Source organism: Equus caballus, chromosome 17, assembly GCF_041296265.1.
Source record: "Equus caballus isolate H_3958 breed thoroughbred chromosome 17, TB-T2T, whole genome shotgun sequence".
Taxonomy (NCBI): Eukaryota; Metazoa; Chordata; class Mammalia; order Perissodactyla; family Equidae; genus Equus; species Equus caballus.
Genome location: NC_091700.1, coordinates 97,110,306 through 97,130,790, shown reverse-complemented (window position 1 = coordinate 97,130,790; position 20,485 = coordinate 97,110,306). Strand labels below are relative to the sequence as shown.

Here is a 20,485-nt window from a genome sequence, read left to right as displayed (position 1 = left end):
ATCCTCACCTGATGCCTCTTAAAGCACAATGAGCAGCGACGGGACGCCACCACCCCTAGCCAACAGAAGCACAAACTAATTCTTATATTCAGGCTTAATGTATCCCTACGTAATGCCCAACTTTGCAGCTCTTCCCTATAAAGAGGAGACAGTGTGTCTGTTAGCTCATTAATAAGCGTCTCTGAAGTTTTTAAACAGAAATATTTGTCTATCTGAAATACATATTCTGCAGGTTAAACATACTCATTCCCCAAATAATTTATCCTGATATGTGGCTGATTTTATCTTCTCTCTTCTGAAGACAGTCTGTCTTTTTAAAATGGATGGCTCAAACGAACTCATAGGATGTTTATTTTCTTATTTTGTGTCTTTATGAAGTCTACCAAAATACACGAGAAACAAACGCTACTTCTTTCTTATGGAAAAACAAATGTTATAAGAATTGAACATAAAACTTTAGCCATAATGTAAATATCATACCCTGTGTTCTGAGCTAAGTATTTCCAATTTCGTGATTCAGTTTTTGGGTTGGCTTGCTTTGTTTTACTTTTGTAGCTTCGTCACACTAGTGGTTCAAATTGAACTTCTGGTCAACAAAAGTCTTAAAATCTCTTTTTTTAGATGAATAACTTGTCAAACAGATTTTTCCATACCATTGTTTTGCAGTTAGGTTTTAACCACAAAATGCTAGTTTCATACTTGTAATGTTGATATTATTTTATATTATTTTTAAATTTCATAGTTTTAATCTAAGATTACTAAATACTTTCTAGTTTTCTTTCTGCCTACCCGTTTTCATTTTTTGGTTGCCTAAAAACAGACATTCTCATTATTTTCACCTGTGGCTGTGTTCTGATAAAACTTTATTTATAAAACCAGGTGGTGAGCTGCATTTGGTCCATGAGTACAGTTTGCCAATCCCTGAACTAAAAAAGTCTTGTTCGTGGATGTAAAGGAAAAAATAAACACATATATATGTTCTTCTTTTAAATTATAACTTTTATGTAAATGTTATATGCAACAATTTTATAAATCTTCAAATGCAAGGAAATCCACAAATTTAGGGGAACATGCAAATGGTTTTCAAGCTTCAGTAAAGTTTAATAAATTTTTACATAAGCCTTATCAGTGCATTTCATTGTTTCCCAGAGTATTTTGTTTACGCAAGATAGAAAAATATAAACAATAAAGGCAATGCCAGAGAAGAAAACAGAAGATTCCTGTTACAATATCATCAATATGCTACACTGAACAGCGGACACAATGTTTCAAGAGCAGAATTTACCTTGACAGAAAATCCGAGAAGGAAAGCCGAACAGGGTATCCATACCGGATGATCTTCACCATCTCCAGGACCCCGATATATTGTAGCTGAGCAGACACATAAAAATTATCAAAGGTTTCTGGCAGCTTGGAGTTATTGGGCTTGATGCAATGAATAAAGTGTGGAGTGCACTTCTCAAGTTTTCCAGTGATATCCGTCAGAGATTTCTAAGGAGAGAAGTACAACCAAACTGATTTTCCAAAGAAGAAACTGACTGAAAATATAAAGGAGTTTTTTTTAAGGAAGATTGGCTCTGAGCTAACATCCTCTGTCCGTCCTCCTCTTTTTGCTGAGGAAGACTGGCCTTGAGCTAACATTTGTGCCCATCTTCCTCTTTTTTATGTGTGGGACATCTGCCACAGATGGCTTGACGAGCAGTGCTAGGTCCGCGCCTGGGATCCGAACGAGTGAACCCTGGGCCACCAAAGCAGAGCATGCAAACTTAACTGCTACTCCACCAGGCTGGCCCCTTTATCTTCAATCCATGGCTCTTTTATTTATCACACATTCTCTGTGTGTGTGTGCGCGCACATGGGTGCACATGCTTACTTTTTTCTGAAGTTATTTAAGTGGTCAAAAATGGGGAAAAAATTCTACGCAAACGCTCTACAGTTGATATAATCAAAATTTATGTTTTTGAAATCTGAAAACTTTACTAACCCTGAGCTGCGATGCAATGGTGACTGGAGCTCCCCGTTCTAGTCTTTGAAGAAATGTGGAAGTTCCTTTCTTTTTTAATAACTGTAACGAAAACCAAAAGAAGAAAACGGTGAGCAGATTTATTTCACTAAATTCCATGTAGAAGAAAGAAATTAACCCTCCCATTCATGTAAATTCACTTACAGGCAGATGTAGATTTAAAACAGACTATAAAAATGAGTACCAGATGATTGTCTGTAATGGTGCTATAAGTTGGGGAAACAGACAACCACCTGTACAATAACAACCGTATCTGCAACCTTTCCAGTACGCGGCTATCCCCACTCTGCACCCACTGTGATTGGAGAATAAACGCAGACCCAGACTCTTGGTGGTAAAGTAAACACACCCTGGTCTCCTAGTTGTGCTACTCATTGTAATGTAGCCTACTCTGGGGCAAAAGGATATTATTTTATGTTACAAAGATTTGATGTTTTAACAATCATGGCTTTGTTCCCGTATGTTTAACTACACTTAGTTTGTTACACATCCTTTTCTTTCCCTTCCTTTTCTTCTTCTTCTTTTTTTTCTTTTAACTACTAAAAGGGGTTAGAAAACTTAGTCTGAAAAATAACAACAGATTGTTTTCTTTGATAAGTAATTATGTGTAGCTCTTTAACAAATTCATACGTTGCAAAGAGTATATGATAATGGAGATAAAAGAAGTCAGTGGAAATGAGCCAATGGGTGAAGAAATAAGGGCAGAAGGTAATTAATTAAATTCCACCAAGGGTTAAAAGGACCTCAGCCACTAATGTACTATTACATTTCACAAAATCATACAGACTTAGACCAAACATATCTATTGATCCAAAATCATTTATCTTAAAAGAAAAAGGTCTTGATAAAGAAAAAATTCTGATAAAATGTTCTCGTCAATTTGCTGCTGTTGCTATCACGGCAAGAGCACATTTCCTTCCATTAAAATGAACTGTCAAACTGAAACGATGAATTGTAACTGACAGCAGAATGTGAAACGAAGCCATTAGTCCAAGACCGACCTGTTTTCTACAAACACAAAGTCAAGTGTGATGCTGGTTAAACTGTGGGCAGACTCCTAACCTGCCGGTCACGGGGCGGCTGTGCAGGGATAGGACTGTAGGAAGGGAAGTGAGTGAGGAACGGAACATTTAAGGAATAAGCAAAATAAACAAATCTCCATCGCTTGAAATTGAACACTCAATTTCCCTTTCGGAGAGGAGGAAGTGCTGTGAATTATCTCCCTTTTGCAGTTCTTTGGGGAAAAGGCTAATGGAGTCTATGCCTGGTAATGTTTAATAATTAAGGTTAGAAATTACAGTTTAGAAGTGTGTGGCGATTTCTTGCTCTTGATTTCCAGGATGATTGAGAAAGAAAGGGCCATAGGGTTCAGCAAAACCCTCAGCAACAGAGATCTTCCAAAGGGCGACCCTCTGTCTTTTTTATGTAAAAGAGGCCATTTTGGATGCAGTGAGATTGAATTCCAGTGCTGCAACAACTACATCACAAAATCTTTAATTTTAGGGTCTACTGGCTAAATACACACACACACACTGATTTCTAATATGTTATACACATTTCTGTCACTCTTCTAAAATAGGGCTGATTTTAATTATGCGTTTGTTTTAATTGGTAAGCTAAAATGCATTCCAGCAAGCTACAACAACTGAATTTCTAAAGTCGATTGTCCTGGATGCCTTCCCAAACATATTTCTCATCTTGTATGGCTGAACAGAGGCAAGCAAAACAAACTGGGTTACAATCAGGCCCTGAATTCTTAAATTTAAAACATGTCAGTTTGAAACAACTCTTCACTGAATTTTTAGTTCTATTTTACAAATAGTCAGAACCTTCAGGTTGTAAGTGCAAACACATTTATGGGGGACAAACACACATTTAAAAATTAGCATAATACAAGAATAAGTTAAAAATCCACATAATACACACTGAAAACATTCTAGCATCTGAAAAATACACTATGTCTCTAAGAGAAACTACAACGTATCGTGTAGAGACCTAAAACTTCTGAAGTTATTGATGCCCACAGAATAAGGTCGGGGAGCTTCTTCCCTCCAAGCCTACTGTCCCTGAAGTTTCTTCTCATTCATCACAAAGACAGTCATAGAGATGAAACATAAACAGGATGCCGCACAGACAACCTTTTATAAAATCACTAATTCTCTTTGCTATGGAACGTTCACTCTACTGTGCTTTCCGGTACGGTTCCCTCCTCCCACGATTATACTTCAGGTAGGACTCCTTTCTGTTAATTTTTTAAATTAAAATATCAACTTCTCTTCATTAGTATTCAGAATTGTGCCCTTTTTTAAAAAAAGAAGAGAATGTGCTAAGCAAACTTAAAAACAATCAAACAAGAATCTTAAAAACTCCCACCTTGCTAAGTTCTAGGTAATTCCTGTTTTCTCCAATCATTGAAGAAGCCGTCATTTTCTTACTGAGCAGGGCAGACTTATGTCCTCTGAATTTAAAAGAAGGATAGGAAGATACGAGGGATCCTGTTTGTGACAGTTTCGACTGGAACAAATGATTGATCACGACGTTTTCACTAGCTGGGAAACAAATAAACGAATATCGTAAGTGGCATTAAAATTATTAGTTAAATGGGCATTAAACTTACTCTTCATCTAAGTGTTTCAAACATTAAACATTCTGAGTGGAAGATGTAATTGCGGAGTCTCTCGTCTTTGCCCCTCTTTATTTTCCCCACTATTAATCACACCATTTGATGAATTCTGACCTTCCTTGACCTTGGCCAGGAGTCCTGATCCCATGTTCGCCTGTCTTCCAACTGTGCCCTCCGCCCTTTGCTCTCTGAGTGGCACTTCTTACTCTCCAGTCATTAGAACCAAATCTTACCTGCTCAGACTTAAGGGCCTTCAGCGCACTTGACCAAGTCATGAAGACTTATGGTTTCTGTCAGCAACTCCTGACTCCAGGAAAACAACTACCCAGGAATACATTTCCCCCGGAGCTACCCTGTCTCAGAGCAGCATGTAAATACTTGGGGAGAGAACCTGTCTCAGGTGGTTGTCTCCGTTGTTAGGGCCAAGAAGTGTCTCTTTCTGACCCAGTTAAGCTACAAAGGGAAAAGTAAGCTGACATATTTTAGATGTTAGGTTACACAAATTCTAATACTTCTGGGCCCATATTGCTCTCTCCACACCTCTGAAAAACTGGAGCATGGACGAATGGATTGTTGGTTACAAATATGAATAGCATAGTGAAAACTATACGGTGGTTAAGGATCTAGAAGGCATGTTCTTGTATCACCTACATCTGGATGTGGACAGGTTCTTTTTTTTTTGAGGTTGAGGAAGATTGCCCCTGAGCTAATATCTGTTGCCAATCTTCCTCTGTTTTTTTCTTTCCTTTTGCTTGAGGAAGATTGCCTCTGAGCTAACATCTGTGCCAATCTTCCTCTGTTTTGTATGTGAGATGATGCCACAGCATGGCTTGATGAGGCGTGTGTAGGTCTGTGCCCAGGATCTGAACCAGCAAACACTGGGCCACTGAAAGGGAGTGCATGAACTTAACCACTATGCAACCGGGCCAGCCCCTGGATATAGACAGTTTTGAAGCCTCAGTCTCCTTCTCTATAAAATGACCATGACAGTCCCTACTTTGAGGATCACTACATGATTAAAATGTGAAATAACGTGCATCAATCACTTAGGATCATGCTTAGCCCATCAGATAGTTAGCGCTGTCTAGTAGCAAAGCAGTTTAGTTTCTGCCTTTTCCACATCCAGGTTATTTTGCTTGCCCAAGCTAATATATTTAGTAGCAATGTGTACAGAAAAGTCACTACATTAATAAACAAACAGGGAACTAGGGAGAAGTTTCAGAGAAGGGAGACACAGTTGTGGAAAACAGGAAGGCAAAAAGGAGCCCTGGGGTGTTGGGTTGAAATCAGAGGTATCAAAGTAAATTCATGATTTTTAGTCTAATCGTACAAATCTATATATTATTTACATCTGTATCTTAAATGTCCTAGTTTTGAAACATCCTAAAAGTAATGACACCCCAGTAGAAATAAACTCGCCATGTCCCCAGGGCTTAGTGTTTCTTTGTACCATGTTCCCCTAGAGTGAATCAAGTCTTCTTGGACACATAGCTGATTCTAAATCTGAGGCAAGATGGATGATCCCGGAACATTTTGGAAGGCCAGGATGTCAGCAAGTGCTAAAGAAAGGTCATGAGAACCTGTCAAGAGGACAGAGGAGCTACTTGAAGGGTTCTCACCGGCCAGGTCTTGGGCAATTTTAGCATCAAAATAATGATAGTAAAGGATTACGATTCATCGAATAACATAAGAATCCACAAGTCGATATTGATAATAAATAAATAAATTAATTAATTAGTGAGAAAAAGGAGTTCTTATAGTGGAATGTCACTGTTGATGGAAAAATGGGGTTAGAAAATCATAATTTTGCAACCATAAGAGAAATCATCCATTTAGGCAAGAACCATTCATGTGTACAAAACTAATGGGTGAAAGTTTGACGAGAAAGAGAATATTTACATTGTCTCAAAGTACTTCCTTACAAATTACTCATCAGTTACAAAGAAAAAGCAGTGACTTTTGACTAGGGAAACACGACATTTGCCACCTTAACGAAGTGATCAAATGTCACCAATGATGTTTCAAATGGTCATCACGTGCTCTGAGCGTGATGCACTGAGAAGGACACTCTATCACATCTCTGGGATTCCTGCCAAGAACACATAACTGATGCCAACGTGAGGAGACAGCAAATAAACCTAGACGGAGGATCGTTCTTCAAAATAACTGAACTTTCGTTTTTAAAAATATTAATGTCGTGAAAGAAAAAGAAAAGTGGAGCAAATGACCCAGATTAAAGAAGACTAAAGAAAAATGGCAACTAAATGAAGCAAATGAACCTGAACTGGGGAAAAATCATTATGAAAGGCATTAGGGGGATAAGTGGTGACGTTTTATAGGGACTCTGGATTAGACCTTAGTATTGTCTCAATGTTAAATATTCTGTAATTTTTCTTTTTAGTTTGCCCCTATTGCTTTATTTGGTGTTTTACACAAATGACTAACAGAAATAGAGTAACAAAAGAAGCTACACCGCCCCCCAATACCAAATACGGCAGCTCCCTTTGACTGCTGTCTAGGGTGAACAACCCCCTCCCTCCTCCCAGGACACCGCTGACCACCCCCCACCCTGTGCAGGACAGAGCTGACTGGGTGATGGAGGGAGAAGTCACATTTGGGGGTTAGAAGAAGGGGCCTGGGAGACAGGGATTCCTTATATAAGAGGAAATTTCTACTAAAAAATAGTAGAAAAAAGGTAAGAAATCTATTTTGACTCCCCAAAAGGCTTACAAAAAACCCCAATGAAGCTAAAAATAACCAAAGCTCCCTTGTACACCCCTGAGGGAAGGGAAGGAGCTGGCACTGCTGGTGAGAGTCATAGTGACGACAACCTCCCAGCAGGCAGCAGCCCATAGGACAGGCTGAGCCCAGGCACCAGGGGAGTAATGAGCACATGATTGACAAGATACGCTATGCAGGATATGTTACATAAGATAAAGTCCTTGATCTTAGGAGATACACTGAAGTCTTTAGACACAAAGACGCATGTGACGTATGCTCAGGTGGTTCAGAGAACGTACGTACACACACATGCGCATATACATACACGCAGAGGGAAGGAAGGAAGGAGAGGGAAGACAGAAGGGGAGAGAGGGAGAGAAAATGATAGAGAGAGTAGAAGAAAGGAAATGAAAATAGTGAATCTGGGAAAAGTACCTATGGGAGTTCTTTGTGCTAATTTTGTAACTTTAAGTTTAAAATCATTTCAAAATAAACAGCTAAACAATATACATACAGTCCCACGGCCCTATTTAAAGATGTAAAAAACAATGATATTTATAGCAAGTCTATGTATGGATGGAACCATAGATAAACAGTACAACACGTTATTCCTATAATTGGAAAAAAAAGCCTTTAATAAATCTAGGAAAACTAGACATAAATATGGACCCAAACAGGTAACTGACTGGTTTCTGTCTTTTCCCTGCATCGTATGGTCAGGCTGCATGAGGATACAGGGGGACTAGTGTCATCCTACTGACACAAGGAGATGCCATCATGCATTGGGACCCTAACAATAGGGCCCTGACCACAGCTGAGGAAATGGGAGGTGAGAACAGCTTCCTTGGGACATCAGAAGAGAAATTCTGCCATCGTTTTGCCTCCTAGAACCTGATAAAGAAGCTTGGTGAAGAGACAGTTTTGCCTTTCTTTCCTATTCCAAAGAGTCACTCGCTGTAGCCCACTTGCTCACGTCACTCTCCACACACGCTGCAATGGGAAGCATCCCTCTGGGGGTCTGTGAGCACTGCATTGGGTGGGTGTCTCTCTGCCAGGAAAATGGGAGGAGCTAACTTAGGTGTGTGCAGTTTATGAGCAGGTATGCAGAGACACGTAGAGACAAAAGACTCAACAGTTGTTAACATTATTGACAGTAAATCTGAGATTTTCCTTTTCTTATAAGCATACTTAATCGTCTGACTTTTGACTCTTTTTGCCTCTTTCTGAGTCAAGTGGACTTTATTTCTAGTCTCAGGCACAGACGAGAGCCCTTGCTGTATTTCCGCCTGAGCCAAGCCTCCAAGCTCCCTGCCTTCACTTGGGCAGGTGTCTCAGAGACACGCCTGTTTATTTGGATCCCACAACAGACCCTCCCACCTTTCTCAGCTTGAACTTTTTGATGATGAGAGGACTGAAGTAGATACTGTAAGCAAAGTACTTAGCAAGTTACCTGGAAATAGAAATTACTATTATTATGTATAAATCACATTTGCTTTTAATAACTATTTACAGCATCAAAACATTCCACAGGTTCATAAAATACTATCACAAGTGTGCATCTTTTGCTTAGACAATAGAATGGTTTAGCAACTATGGCCCCAGGGCCAAATTCGGCCCACTGCTTGTTTTCATAAATAAAGTTTTATTGGAACACAGCCTTGTCCATTTGTATTGTCTAAGGCTGCTTTCTCATTATAACAGTAGCAGAGTTGAGTGGTGGCAACAGAGACCTTATGGCTCACAAAGCCTACAGTATTTACTCTCAGCCCCTTTATAGAAAACGTTTGTCATCTCCTGAGTAAACATATAAGAGCACAATGTAAATGCTGTGCTCTTGCTCAGATATACTCATAGCCTAAAGTATTTAGAATAAAACAAGATTCACTTGTTTTCTCTTGGAACTTGTTAGCAAGTGTACATAAAAGAATGCCTTTAAAGTATAGGGCCTTTATTAAGATAAGCAGAATCGCAATATCACTAGCCATCATATTCTCATTCTAAATGTACATTCTATCACCGTGAAATACAAGAACAAAGAAAAAGGGTATCGCACCAACTTTAAAAACATGCTATTAGATCTTCATAAAATATATGGCTTAAAAGGAAGTACGTTATAAATGAAAGTTCAAATAATTGAAAACTAGGAGGAAGATATTTCCAATGATAATCAGTAGGATCAATTATTTCAATTCTTTCTTTCTACACGATATTACTCCAAGTCCATGCTTTTATCATTAGTCTCAGCCCTTAAGAGAATTCAATAAGCATAAGTTCTGAGAGGCGAGCGGAGTGATTCCCCGTGAAAAACAATATATTGCAACTGTGCTGCTTGATTTAAGGTAAATACATTCCTCAAAGCAGAAGTGATATGGATGTCTTATTCCCAGCTCAAAGACATCGGCTCTTTCCTGAAGGGCTGTTGTGTGCTTCTTTCTCCAGGAAAGGGAAATGACTCTACCTCGTTTACAGCAACTTCAAGCACAAAAGATGATACCTTTCAATTCATTGAAAAGCTTATTAAGAAAATGAGAATCATTGCAGAGCTGCTAGTAAGAAAATAACGACTAGAAAAGATAGAATTATATATATTGATATATATACACAATTATACCAGATATAAATGTAGTATGTAGTTTTACATATAGTGTGGAATTATAGATACAGGTATATAAAGTACTATGGTTCACTAAGTTGATGGAGCCTACAAATTTATATTGATATACACATATATGCATGTCTGTGTGTATATATAAATTTGTACGCTCCTCCTACCTCACGAGCGTTAGTTCTTTGTAACTGAAAGTACATCTTCAGCAATGAAATTCACCCTGCTGTGGCCTAAATGACTTTGGAAGCCATATTCATCTTCACTAGTCTTCACAAAAGAGCTTTTTTATATTCATATCACTAGAGTGGTTAAGGTGTTTTATATTTCTATCTGCTAAAAGCTTAGTTAAATTATGCTTTCTACTAGACTCCAAATTAAATTGTAACCAATGCACAGGGTGGCAAGATCCATTCCTTATTATTCTGGGCATTAGGAGGCAAAAGATATTTCAATTATCCCTTAGCTAGTAGCATATTTTATATGACAATGTTCAGAGAGAGAAAAATAAGGAACGTGTGACATTTTAACCGCGAGAGGGAAAAACTTACTTTTCATTACAAACAGAAGATTCTGTGAAAGGGAGTCCTTATTTTTTTCAATTGCTCTAGCAATTTCATACGTTACCTGCAATAAAAGAAAACAGCACAATTACTAATGAATGATTAAACATGACCACAAAACGAATTTCCTTTACAGGATAACTTGACTCAGCGGGAGTTTTCAATTATTCATAAAAGAAGTGTTTTCAGGGCTTCGAGTTCACATGGACGCAAGTTCAAAGCGCTGTCTGTGCACTTTCATTTGGCGCCCTAAACAAGGGCCCCCTCTCCTGTTCTAACGTGCGAAGCCCTCCTCTGAGCACGAGTTTAAGAGAAAATGGTAGGACTCAGACTCATGTAGCCCCCTTTATTCTCCAGGTCTCTTACCTGCTCAGAAAACTCACTAACCCAAGTGCAAAGACCCTGACACCTTGAAGGAATGTGATTTCCGTTTGAGGAATTCAATGGTCTCTATTAAAAGGGTCCTTTTGGATCATTTAAACAGTTTATCTGAAGTCTTTAAAATGAAGAATACATGTGAAACAATTAATTCTGGATTATTCAAAGGACAGTTTTCTTCCCCGCGGGTTACTGACAAATACCTTCAGACGACTTTCTTGCCCGATTTTACTGGTATTCCAGTCTGGCCTAGGAGACCTGATCTTTGAAGACAGATAAGTCTTACTGCCTCTCTCAGTCTCAGCTAAGTGTGAACTCCCTCTGTGGTCCTGAGAAGTCAGGTCGGCCATAGGCTTATCTGCCTCAACAGCTGCTTCTGCTCCTTGTGGAAATGTCTCCGGGACAGCACCACGGTTGGGTATCATAGCCTGTCCTTTGTCCTGGGTGGACCAGGACTGAGCTAGGGAGGGAGCCGACCAATGACACCTCTTCACGCTGCATCACTCATGAGGAGTATGGGCGGTTAGATCAACAAAGGCAATAATCACCTCCACTCCTTCGGGAATTTTAACTAGACAGCCCAGACAGGATTGTCCCATCGGCAGCAAGGAGGGACTAGACAGACTGAGAAAGAATCCATAAGAAAGAGGCTGTGTGGCCAGTGAGAGGAGCCTAGGAAAAGGCCACATGACCCCTAATGAGCCTTGATCCTAAATGACTTCCAAGTTCCAGGGCCTGACCATGTCCATCCTTACAATAAAGCCCCCTGAGTTTTTATTCTTTGCTGTCATAAGAACCTAAATGGCACAGTAGTCCCAAGACATCCTGCAGATTCTCAGATTTTCCATGAATTTGGATCCGAAGACTGGTTGAGCTAAGAGGCAGTGCCAAAAAACAAAACAACTTTCAGATACCCCCAGATCAATTCCCAATCATCCACCTTGCCAGGACAGAGTGATATATTCTGTTACATGTTATCCATTGTTAAATATGAACCATTTTATATACTCTAGAATAGTGGTTCTCAACCAGGGTTGATGGGAACCCCCAGGGGACACTTGCCGGTGTCTGGAGACATTTGTGTTTGTCCCAACTGGGGAGTGGGTGCACAGAGATGCTACTAAACATCATACAGTACACTGGACAGACAGCTCCACCACGAAAAATTCTCCAGCCCCAAATGTCCGTAGTTTGGGAGTTGAGAAACCTTTATCTAGAGGTTTGTCTTCTCTGCAAAGGGACAGCAGTGCCCAGGGAAACCATGGAAGAGAAGTCAGGACACATTTTTCTAAGCCACTCTGGATTTACATGGACTTTGCCAGGTCGTTTCGTGTCCCCGAGCTGATAATGCCATGCAGGGGCCTCCTCTGTATGGCTCCAATCTACAGTTCTGGCCCACTCTTTGCATGGGAATCTGATGACTACCTGCTTTTCTCTCAATACATTCCTTCCTTGTCTGTCTTTGCTCCTGGTATGGCCTTGTTTTGCGAATGGCCTTCCTAACCCTTGCAGCAAAATTCTTACCATACCTTGAGGGCAGTGACTATGTATTGTTCAGCTCTGTCTCCCTGTAGCAAATGCCTTGTCTATTGGGCACGTTCAATATATATTTGGTGAAATGAATAGAAAGGTTTCGTTATATTGTGACCACATATAGCATAACATTGTGCCGTCCTTTTTTTTTTTTTAAGGTATATTTTTTGGTGAGGAAGATTGGCCCTGGGCTAACAACTTTTGCCAATCTTCCTCTTTTTTTTCCTCCCAAAGCTCCAGCATATAGTTGTATATCTTAGTTGTAAGGCATTCTAGCTCTTCCATATGGGATGCCACCACAGCATGGCTTGATTAACAGTGTGTAGGTCTGTGCCCAGGATCCAAACTGGCAAACCCTGGGCCGCCAAAGCAGAGCAAGCGAGCTTAACTGCTATGCCATAGGGCCGGCCCCCAAGTGCTATCCTTTTTAATTTAAGATCATGCTGATGAGTCTCTTATTATCACAAAAACATGTGCTTTGGAAAGTTCTCATGATTGGCACCCTGGTTGCACTTAGATACCCAGAGAAAAAGCTGAAGGTCTCCAGTTAAAGCTAAAGCTCAAAACATCCTAGTTGGAGACTCCAACTGGTCAGGTTACCTAGAAAAGGATATTTCACACACACACAAGCGCAAACATCTGACAAGGGCAATTTGATGCTTGTAGGAAGCATAGGGTTTAGCAAAAATTATTTTGTATAGGAGCAGGCCTGGTGGCATAGTGGTTAAGTTCACGTGCTCCACTTCGGTGGCCTGGGGTTTGCAGGTTCGGATCCCAGGTGCAGACCCAGCATCTCCCCTCAAGCCACGCTGTGGCAGCATCCCACATAAAATAGAGGAAGATTGGCACACATGTTAGCTCAGGGCCAATCTTCCTCACAAAAAACAAGTAAAAAGAAAAAAAGCAGTTTGTATAAAATTACTGAATCATAAAGCAGGTGAGCTTATGTATTTTTGTGATAATGGGCAAACTACTCTAGCTCTTTGAGTCCATCTTCATGTATTAAATAACATTCTGCAAGGGCCCTCCAACTTTAAGCACTTCTGATCCTACTCATAAGACGTGGATGATTGCAGTATTGACAGAATCCGAGCTGACAGCTCCATACAAGTATGAAAGACTACCCCAAATAACTCAGCTATTTTATCACAATTAATATAATAATGCAAACGACTGGGGATGTGTTACAGAAAACTGGCATTAGTGGAATGTCAACATCTGTTTCCAGATGTCTTTTCCCCTGATCCCAAATCTGGAATCAAGTATTTCCTCAAAGAGTTCTTGCATATTTTAGTGAAAAAATTAAAATCAGAGACCACCATCTGGACCCTAGAGGTACACCGTAACACATTATAAATGGGTTAGTCAATGTTTATAGGAGCATTCAGTGGACAGATCTGAGAAATACACACAACACACACACGCACGTGTGTAGACATATATACACACAAATACACACTCATATAAACGAAGGTTTTTCATTCTTTTGCTATAAAGATAAAATATAGCCTGATTCCAAATTTGGTCTTTTAACTATGATAATTTCCTCAATCCAATGAAGTTTGATACTGGCCTTCTAAAGGCAATTTGAAAATCTAAATAAATGATACCCACTCACGCCCATTTATTACGTCCATATATAACCTGCTCCTATCACCTCTAAATATTTCTCAAAGTTTTAGAAAGTTTAAGAGAGGTCCTGTGGACCCTTTACCCAGTCCCCTGCAATAGTAACATCCTGCAAAACCATCGCAACCTGGATGCTGACGTTAACGCAGTGAAGATGCAGGACATTCACATGACCGTGCGGATCCCACATCTTGCCAATTTATGGACACCTTCACCTCCCCCAAATCGGTTGAACACATGAGTGTGAGTCTGTTTCTGCATTTTATAACCTGTCCCATTGATCTATGTGTCTATCCCTCCACTCTGTCTTGATTACTGAAGCTTCATAATAAGACTTTAAATTAAGTAGGCTAATTCCTCCCACATTCTTCTTCTTTTTTTTTTTTTTTTAAAGATTTTATTTTTTTCCTTTTTCTCCCCAAAGCCGCCCGGTACATAGTTGTATATTCTTCGTTGTGGGTCCTTCTAGTTGTGGCATGTGGGACGCCGCCTCAGAGTGGTTTGATGAGCAGTGCCATGTCCGCGCCCAGGATTCGAACTCACGAAACACTGGGCCGCCTGCAGCGGAGTGCGCAAACTTAACCACTCGGCCACGGGGCCAGCCCCATCACATTATTCTTCTTTATAAAAACTGTTTTAAGTTTTCTAATTTCTTCACCTTTCCATATAAATTTTAGAATAATATTGTCTCTATCTCTATATCTAAACAAAATTCTGCTGTGATTTTGATAGGAATTACATTAAACCTGTGTAGCAATTTGGGGAGAAATGACTATTACTCTGTTGATTATCAGTAAATTGACTATTCCCTGTGTCGCCTTCTAATCCATGAACACGACATATGTCTTCCTTTATTTAGATATTTGATTTCTTTCATCAGCATTCTGTGGTTTTCAGCATACAGATTCTTTACAAGTTTTGTTAGATTTATACCTATTTGCACTTTTATGAACAACTGGAAATGTTTTTGTTAGATTTATACCTATTTGCACTTTTATGAACAACTGGAAATGTTATTGTATTTTTAATTTCAGTGCCCACTGCTAGCACACAGAAATATAATTGGTTATTGTGTTTGTGCTGTATTTTGCGACCATGCTTATAAGTTCTTTGAGTTTTTTTCTTTTCTTTTTCACTTTTTTGGTAGATCCTTGGGATTTTACACACAGACAATCAGGCCATCTACCAATAAGGACAGATTTATTTCTTCCTTCCCAATACGTCTGCCTTTTATTTCATTTTTTGCCTTATTGCACTTGCTAGAACTTCTAGCATGATCTTTAATAACAGTGGTGAGTGCACACATCCTTACCTTGTTTCTAATCTTATGAGCAAAACATCCAGTCTTTCATTATTAAATATAATGTGAACGGTAAGATATTTGCAGATGCTCTTTATCAAATTAAGGATGTCCTTCTATTCTTATTTTTTCTCAGCGTTTTTATCATGAATGGATATTGAATTTTATCAAATGCTTTTTCTGCATCAATTGATATGATTATGTGATTTTTTTCCTTCTTTATGGTGGATTACCTTGATTGATTTTCAAATATTGAAACAACTTTGCAACCCCAGAAAAAAACTGAATTATTCACAGTGTATGACTCTTTTTACATATTGTGAACTTTTATTTTCTAATACTTAAAAGTATTTTTGCATCCATATTTATGAGGGATATTGATCTTTGGTTTTCTTTCTTGTGTGTGTATGAACTAACCCTGTCTGGTTTTGGTATAAGGGTATACTAGCTTCATAAAATGAATTGGGAAGTGTTCTCTCTTCTATTTTCAGAAAAGATTTTGTAAAGTCAGTGTTAATTTTCCTTTAAGTATTTGGTAGAATTCTCCAGGGAAACCATCAGCGACTGGAACTTTTCTTTTGGGGAGACTTAAATTACAAATTCATCTCCTTGATGGTTGCAGGTCTATTCAAATGATCTATTTCATGTTGGGTGAATTGAGGTAGTTTGTATTTTTTGAAGAATTGATCTATTTCATCTAAGTTGTCAAATCTCTATCTGTAGTATTCTCTTTGATCTTTTTGTTTTCTGCAGGGTCTGTAGTGATATTCCCTGTTTTTTCCCTGATATTAGCAATTTGTGTCTTTTCTCTTTTTTCTTTGTCATTCTTACTAGAGGTTTGTCATTTTTATGGTTATTTTAAAAGAACCAGTTTTTTTGTTTCATTGATTTTCTCTATTTTTTTCTGCTCTTGGTTATTGCCTTCTGTTTGCTGGTTTTGGGTTTATTCTGCTCTCCGTTTTCTAGGTTCTTGAGGTAGAAGCTTAGATTATCATTTCAGACTTTCCTCTTTCCTAATATATGCATTTTGTGCTAGAAATTTTCCTCTCGGTGCTGTTTTAGCTGTGTCACAAATCTGACATGTTGTATTTTCATTTTCATTCAGTTCAACATATGTTTTTGAATTTCCTTGAGACTTCCTTTTTGATTCATGGATTTTTTTAGAAGCGCATTGTCTAGTTTCTGAGTATTTGGAGATTTTCCTGTCATCTGTCTCATACTGATTTCTAGTTTGATTCCATTGTGACAGGTAAGCCCACTCTGTAGGATTTCAATCCTGAATTTGCTTAGTTTTGACTTATGGTCCAGCACAGTCTTTCTTGACACATGTTCTGCGAGTACTTGAAAAGAATGTGTTTTCTACTTTTGTTGCTTTGTGTTCTAGAAATGAGTAGATCCTGTTGGTTGACGGTGTTGGGTCTTCTATGTTCTTGCTGATTTCCTACGTAGTAGTTCTATCATTTGAAAGGAGGGTTTTGACATGTCCAGCTTAATCTTTCATTTTAACTGGCTTCCTCTGAAACCACCCAGCAGGGGAAGGGAGACACACCCCGTTACTGCCAGATAGGAGAAGCCAGGTTCTGCGCTCAATCTCCTCTGACATAAAAGAAGTAGGGATGCTCATTCCTGCTGGGTGAGGGTGAGAGTTCTGGGTCTCCACGGGGCCTCCAGTCACAGTTTCCTGGCCAAAGTCCTGATCTCCCAGTAGGCCTCCTCTGACATTCCCCCTGCAACGGGGAGGTGGGGGCACAATACAAATTCAGGAACTTAGTACAATATTAAAATCCGAAATATGCTTCAGTGTTTCAAAATGTATACACTAAAAGGAAAACTGTAATTTTAATGAATGTAACTAAAATGTTTTTTTTTTTTGCTGTTTTCACTTTAAAAAAAATTCATAGCAAATGAAGTGGCCACAGCTAAAAAGTTATTGTAATCTGGACTATGATAACTCACACGGTTTCTTTTTGTCCCAAATAAACAGAAGAGCTTGAAGTCAATTTTGAGAAAAATATGGAAATAGAAAACCAAAAATCTAACTCAATGATTGCTCATGTTGAATCCCGACAAATCTTCATTGTTTATGGAAAGACGTCCACCTCGCCTAATAAAATCCTTCCATATATGGCATATTTCCAGGTGCTTCTCATTGTACTTTTCTACTTGCTTTCTGACACTCTGCTGCCAAATTCCTCCCTTGACCTCAATCCTTCTTTCTGACAAATAAAAATGGCAAGCAATGGGATATATTGGAGTATATGAGAAAGCCATTTGGTATAAACCTAATTCGGCCTGACTTTGTTTTTTCCAAAAGGGCCTGACTGTGGCCATTGAGTATGCATTGTATATACATTTCCTATGGCAAGAACAAAGGCCCTTGAGATAAAGGTGCAACTTCCCTCCCCCTCCCAATGTTGGCATTTCCTTAAAGATTAAGCATCTTTCCTTAGGCTAGGAACTGATTGCAGTGCTCACCTGTGACCACTCAGCTGGAGACAACAGACTGCCACCCTGCTGTGGTCACTGAGACAGAAGACCTACCTGCTATTTCCATCAATCGCTGTGCCAACAGAGCAGCCTCGCGACTATTGTAAAAGGGACATTTCAATCCTATGCGAAACATCCTCTCTGGGGGTACATAACCACTCTGTGCACCCCACTTCTTTGGTGCCCTTTCTTCCTTCGGCAAGAAAGGCCCCGGGCCATGGTCCTCACATTTCAGCTCAGAATAAACTCAGCCAAATTATATTGGTTATGGATGATTTTCATCGACAGTTCCAACTTCTCCAGCTGTCAGTGCCAAGTCTGTTTTTCAAGGCCCAACTCTCTGGGGGACATCAAACCGTGGCGGAAAGAGCACAGCTTGCATGGCAACATACCTTCCGGGTTCCAGCTTCAACAAGTCCAAGGCCTGGTAGGTAACCCAGGTCAAGATACTGAGACTTCACGACTTCTCATCTACAGAACATAGAAGGTGCTGTCGCCCTCCCTCTCTGTGTCTGTCACTGTCTCTCTCTTCATCTCTCTCTCCATCTCTCTCAAGGTAATTTTGAAGATAAATGAAAAAGATTATTAGTACCTAGCTTTCCCTAGTCAACATACCTGCTTCTAATGCTCACTTGTCCCTTCTTCTCAGACCTATTTCACAATTTTTTTACATTGTTGACTTGAGAAGAACTCATGGGGTCACCTTGGTCAATAATTTGAGGCTGCTAAATGGGCTGCCATCTGAAAAGGAGACTCTCCTCCTGTACTCGTAATTTTATCAGTCAAAATCCATTTATTACTTTACAAAGGAACTGCTTCCAAACAAAACGAGCCTCCTGGGAGGGTCAGCCCCTTACCTTCCTGGGCCACCTACACCTGAGCATCTGGACCTCGCTGAGAGCAATGGCCTCTAGGAGGTGGAGGAAGCAATAGCTGCAGAGAAAAGAAACCACAGAGGCTGCAAAACTTAGTGGGACGAGGACACTGGGTTCCCAGGCAATTCAAAGGGAAGCGAGCCTCAGAGCCTAGTTGAATGGACAGAGGAACGTCTATGAAAGGAAGCCACCGAGGAGAAAGTCAATCTATCCTAGAAATCACCTCCAGCTTCGTGAGTCTGCAATGTCCAGAGAACAAATAAGGGTCTGTCCTCTCAGCTGTGCACCTCAGGATGGACACGATGGGCACTCCTGGAGCAGCAAGAAGCAGGTTTTACACGGAGGTCTTTCTAGGTCATTCGGGACAGCTATCTGCTCATAGGCTTACCCTTCCTTTTCTTGCTGTTTTGTTATTTGGGGGATGAAAGGAGAAAAACATGAAAGTCACAAATGATAGAGGCCGGGTCAAATGCTTTCCTTTTCCCTTCTGTCTTTACATAACTGAACCTCAGACTTTTTTTTTTCCCTCTTAAGGATTAGAAGATAGGATTCACACTCTAAGTGACAGCATCCCTCATGCGTGTAATAGAGAAATTTACATGCATACAGCCCAATACAAATCTTTAAGGAAACTGTCACGTATTCAAAGATTTACTTTGGCATGCTTCTGTTGAATAAAATGACTCCAAAGGAAATTTAGCATTTTGTTTACATTTCAGCAGTTAGCAGTGCACGGCTAAGTGCTTCAGGGTCATGCCAAACAGGGAGTGCAGCATGAGCAAGGGAGCAGGGCAGTATGCTGCTTTTTTCAAGAATTCGCGGTAACACTCCAGTACTGCGACAAAGACAATTACAAGATAAATTATGTTAGCTATACATGAAAAGGGATTATAAAGCTTTCGCCATGGCTGTGAATCACGGGTCATGAAGACGCCTAGTTTCCAGGGTTGACAAAGAAAAGTTACAACATACCAAGCCACACGCATTTTCTTCCGAACTGAAGGCTGTCAAGCTCATGCTTGGCTAGTCACCAAGGAAACCGGAATCCAAAGGTGAAAGAGAGCTCCACAAATATAGCTCTATCCACTGCCACCGATTTTAACTCCCTGAATTGAGAGCAAGAGCAGTTGGCTTCCTCCACCTCAATAAGGGAGGTGCTGAGCTCTGCCAGGGCTGACGTTTAGTGTGTTCTTTTGTCTGTAGTCTCGGTCCCCTCCAGGAGCCTGGCACATAGTAGGAGGCAGAGGGAGGTTTCGGAGTGTGTGCTAAACTGAGCGCCTACTCTGCGACTGATACCTTTAGTGTTTCTGAAAACGTGGTTTGCAAATTACCTGCAGGAGAACATTCTCTGGTGCTTAATAAACAGGCACAGCTTTTAGACCTCAGGCAGATCTCTTCAACATCATTTACAGGCGTGGAGCCAAGGAGCCTGCATTTTTAACTTGCTCCGCAGTTAATTCTGGTGCACATTCAAGTTTGAGAATAATGGCTCAGGTACTAGTGACCTATGATACAAACTCTGTCCTCCTCTGTGACGTTGGCAGGCAATAAGGGAGCCCAGGGACAGGATTTGCAGAGGATAAATGTTTCCTGGGCATTTTAGATACAGAACAGCTATTAGAGCAGATATTGGCATGTATTAAAATTGATAAGTTTAAAATGAGAATACACAATAATTATATGGTTTCCCCTAGGCAAAGGTGTCAGACAATGGTGCATTCTATCTCATCTGTTTAGTCCATACACAG

The 20,485-nt window shown here is 39.9% G+C and overlaps 1 protein-coding gene across 4 annotated transcripts in view; it reads right to left on the bottom strand.

Annotated features, from left to right (window-relative positions):
- Positions 1-20,485, bottom strand: part of MYO16 (myosin XVI) — a 598,386-nt gene that overhangs the window by 140,517 nt on the left and 437,384 nt on the right. For all 4 annotated transcript variants that reach the window (XM_023621818.2, XM_023621819.2, XM_023621821.2 and 1 more), the window contains exons 24-27: positions 10,524-10,599; positions 4,397-4,572; positions 1,985-2,065; positions 1,286-1,491 (exon numbers count right to left, since the gene is read on the bottom strand). In XM_023621818.2, coding sequence (XP_023477586.1) covers positions 1,286-1,491; positions 1,985-2,065; positions 4,397-4,572; positions 10,524-10,599 — 539 coding nt within the window. The remainder of the gene's footprint in view (positions 1-1,285; positions 1,492-1,984; positions 2,066-4,396; positions 4,573-10,523; positions 10,600-20,485) is intronic.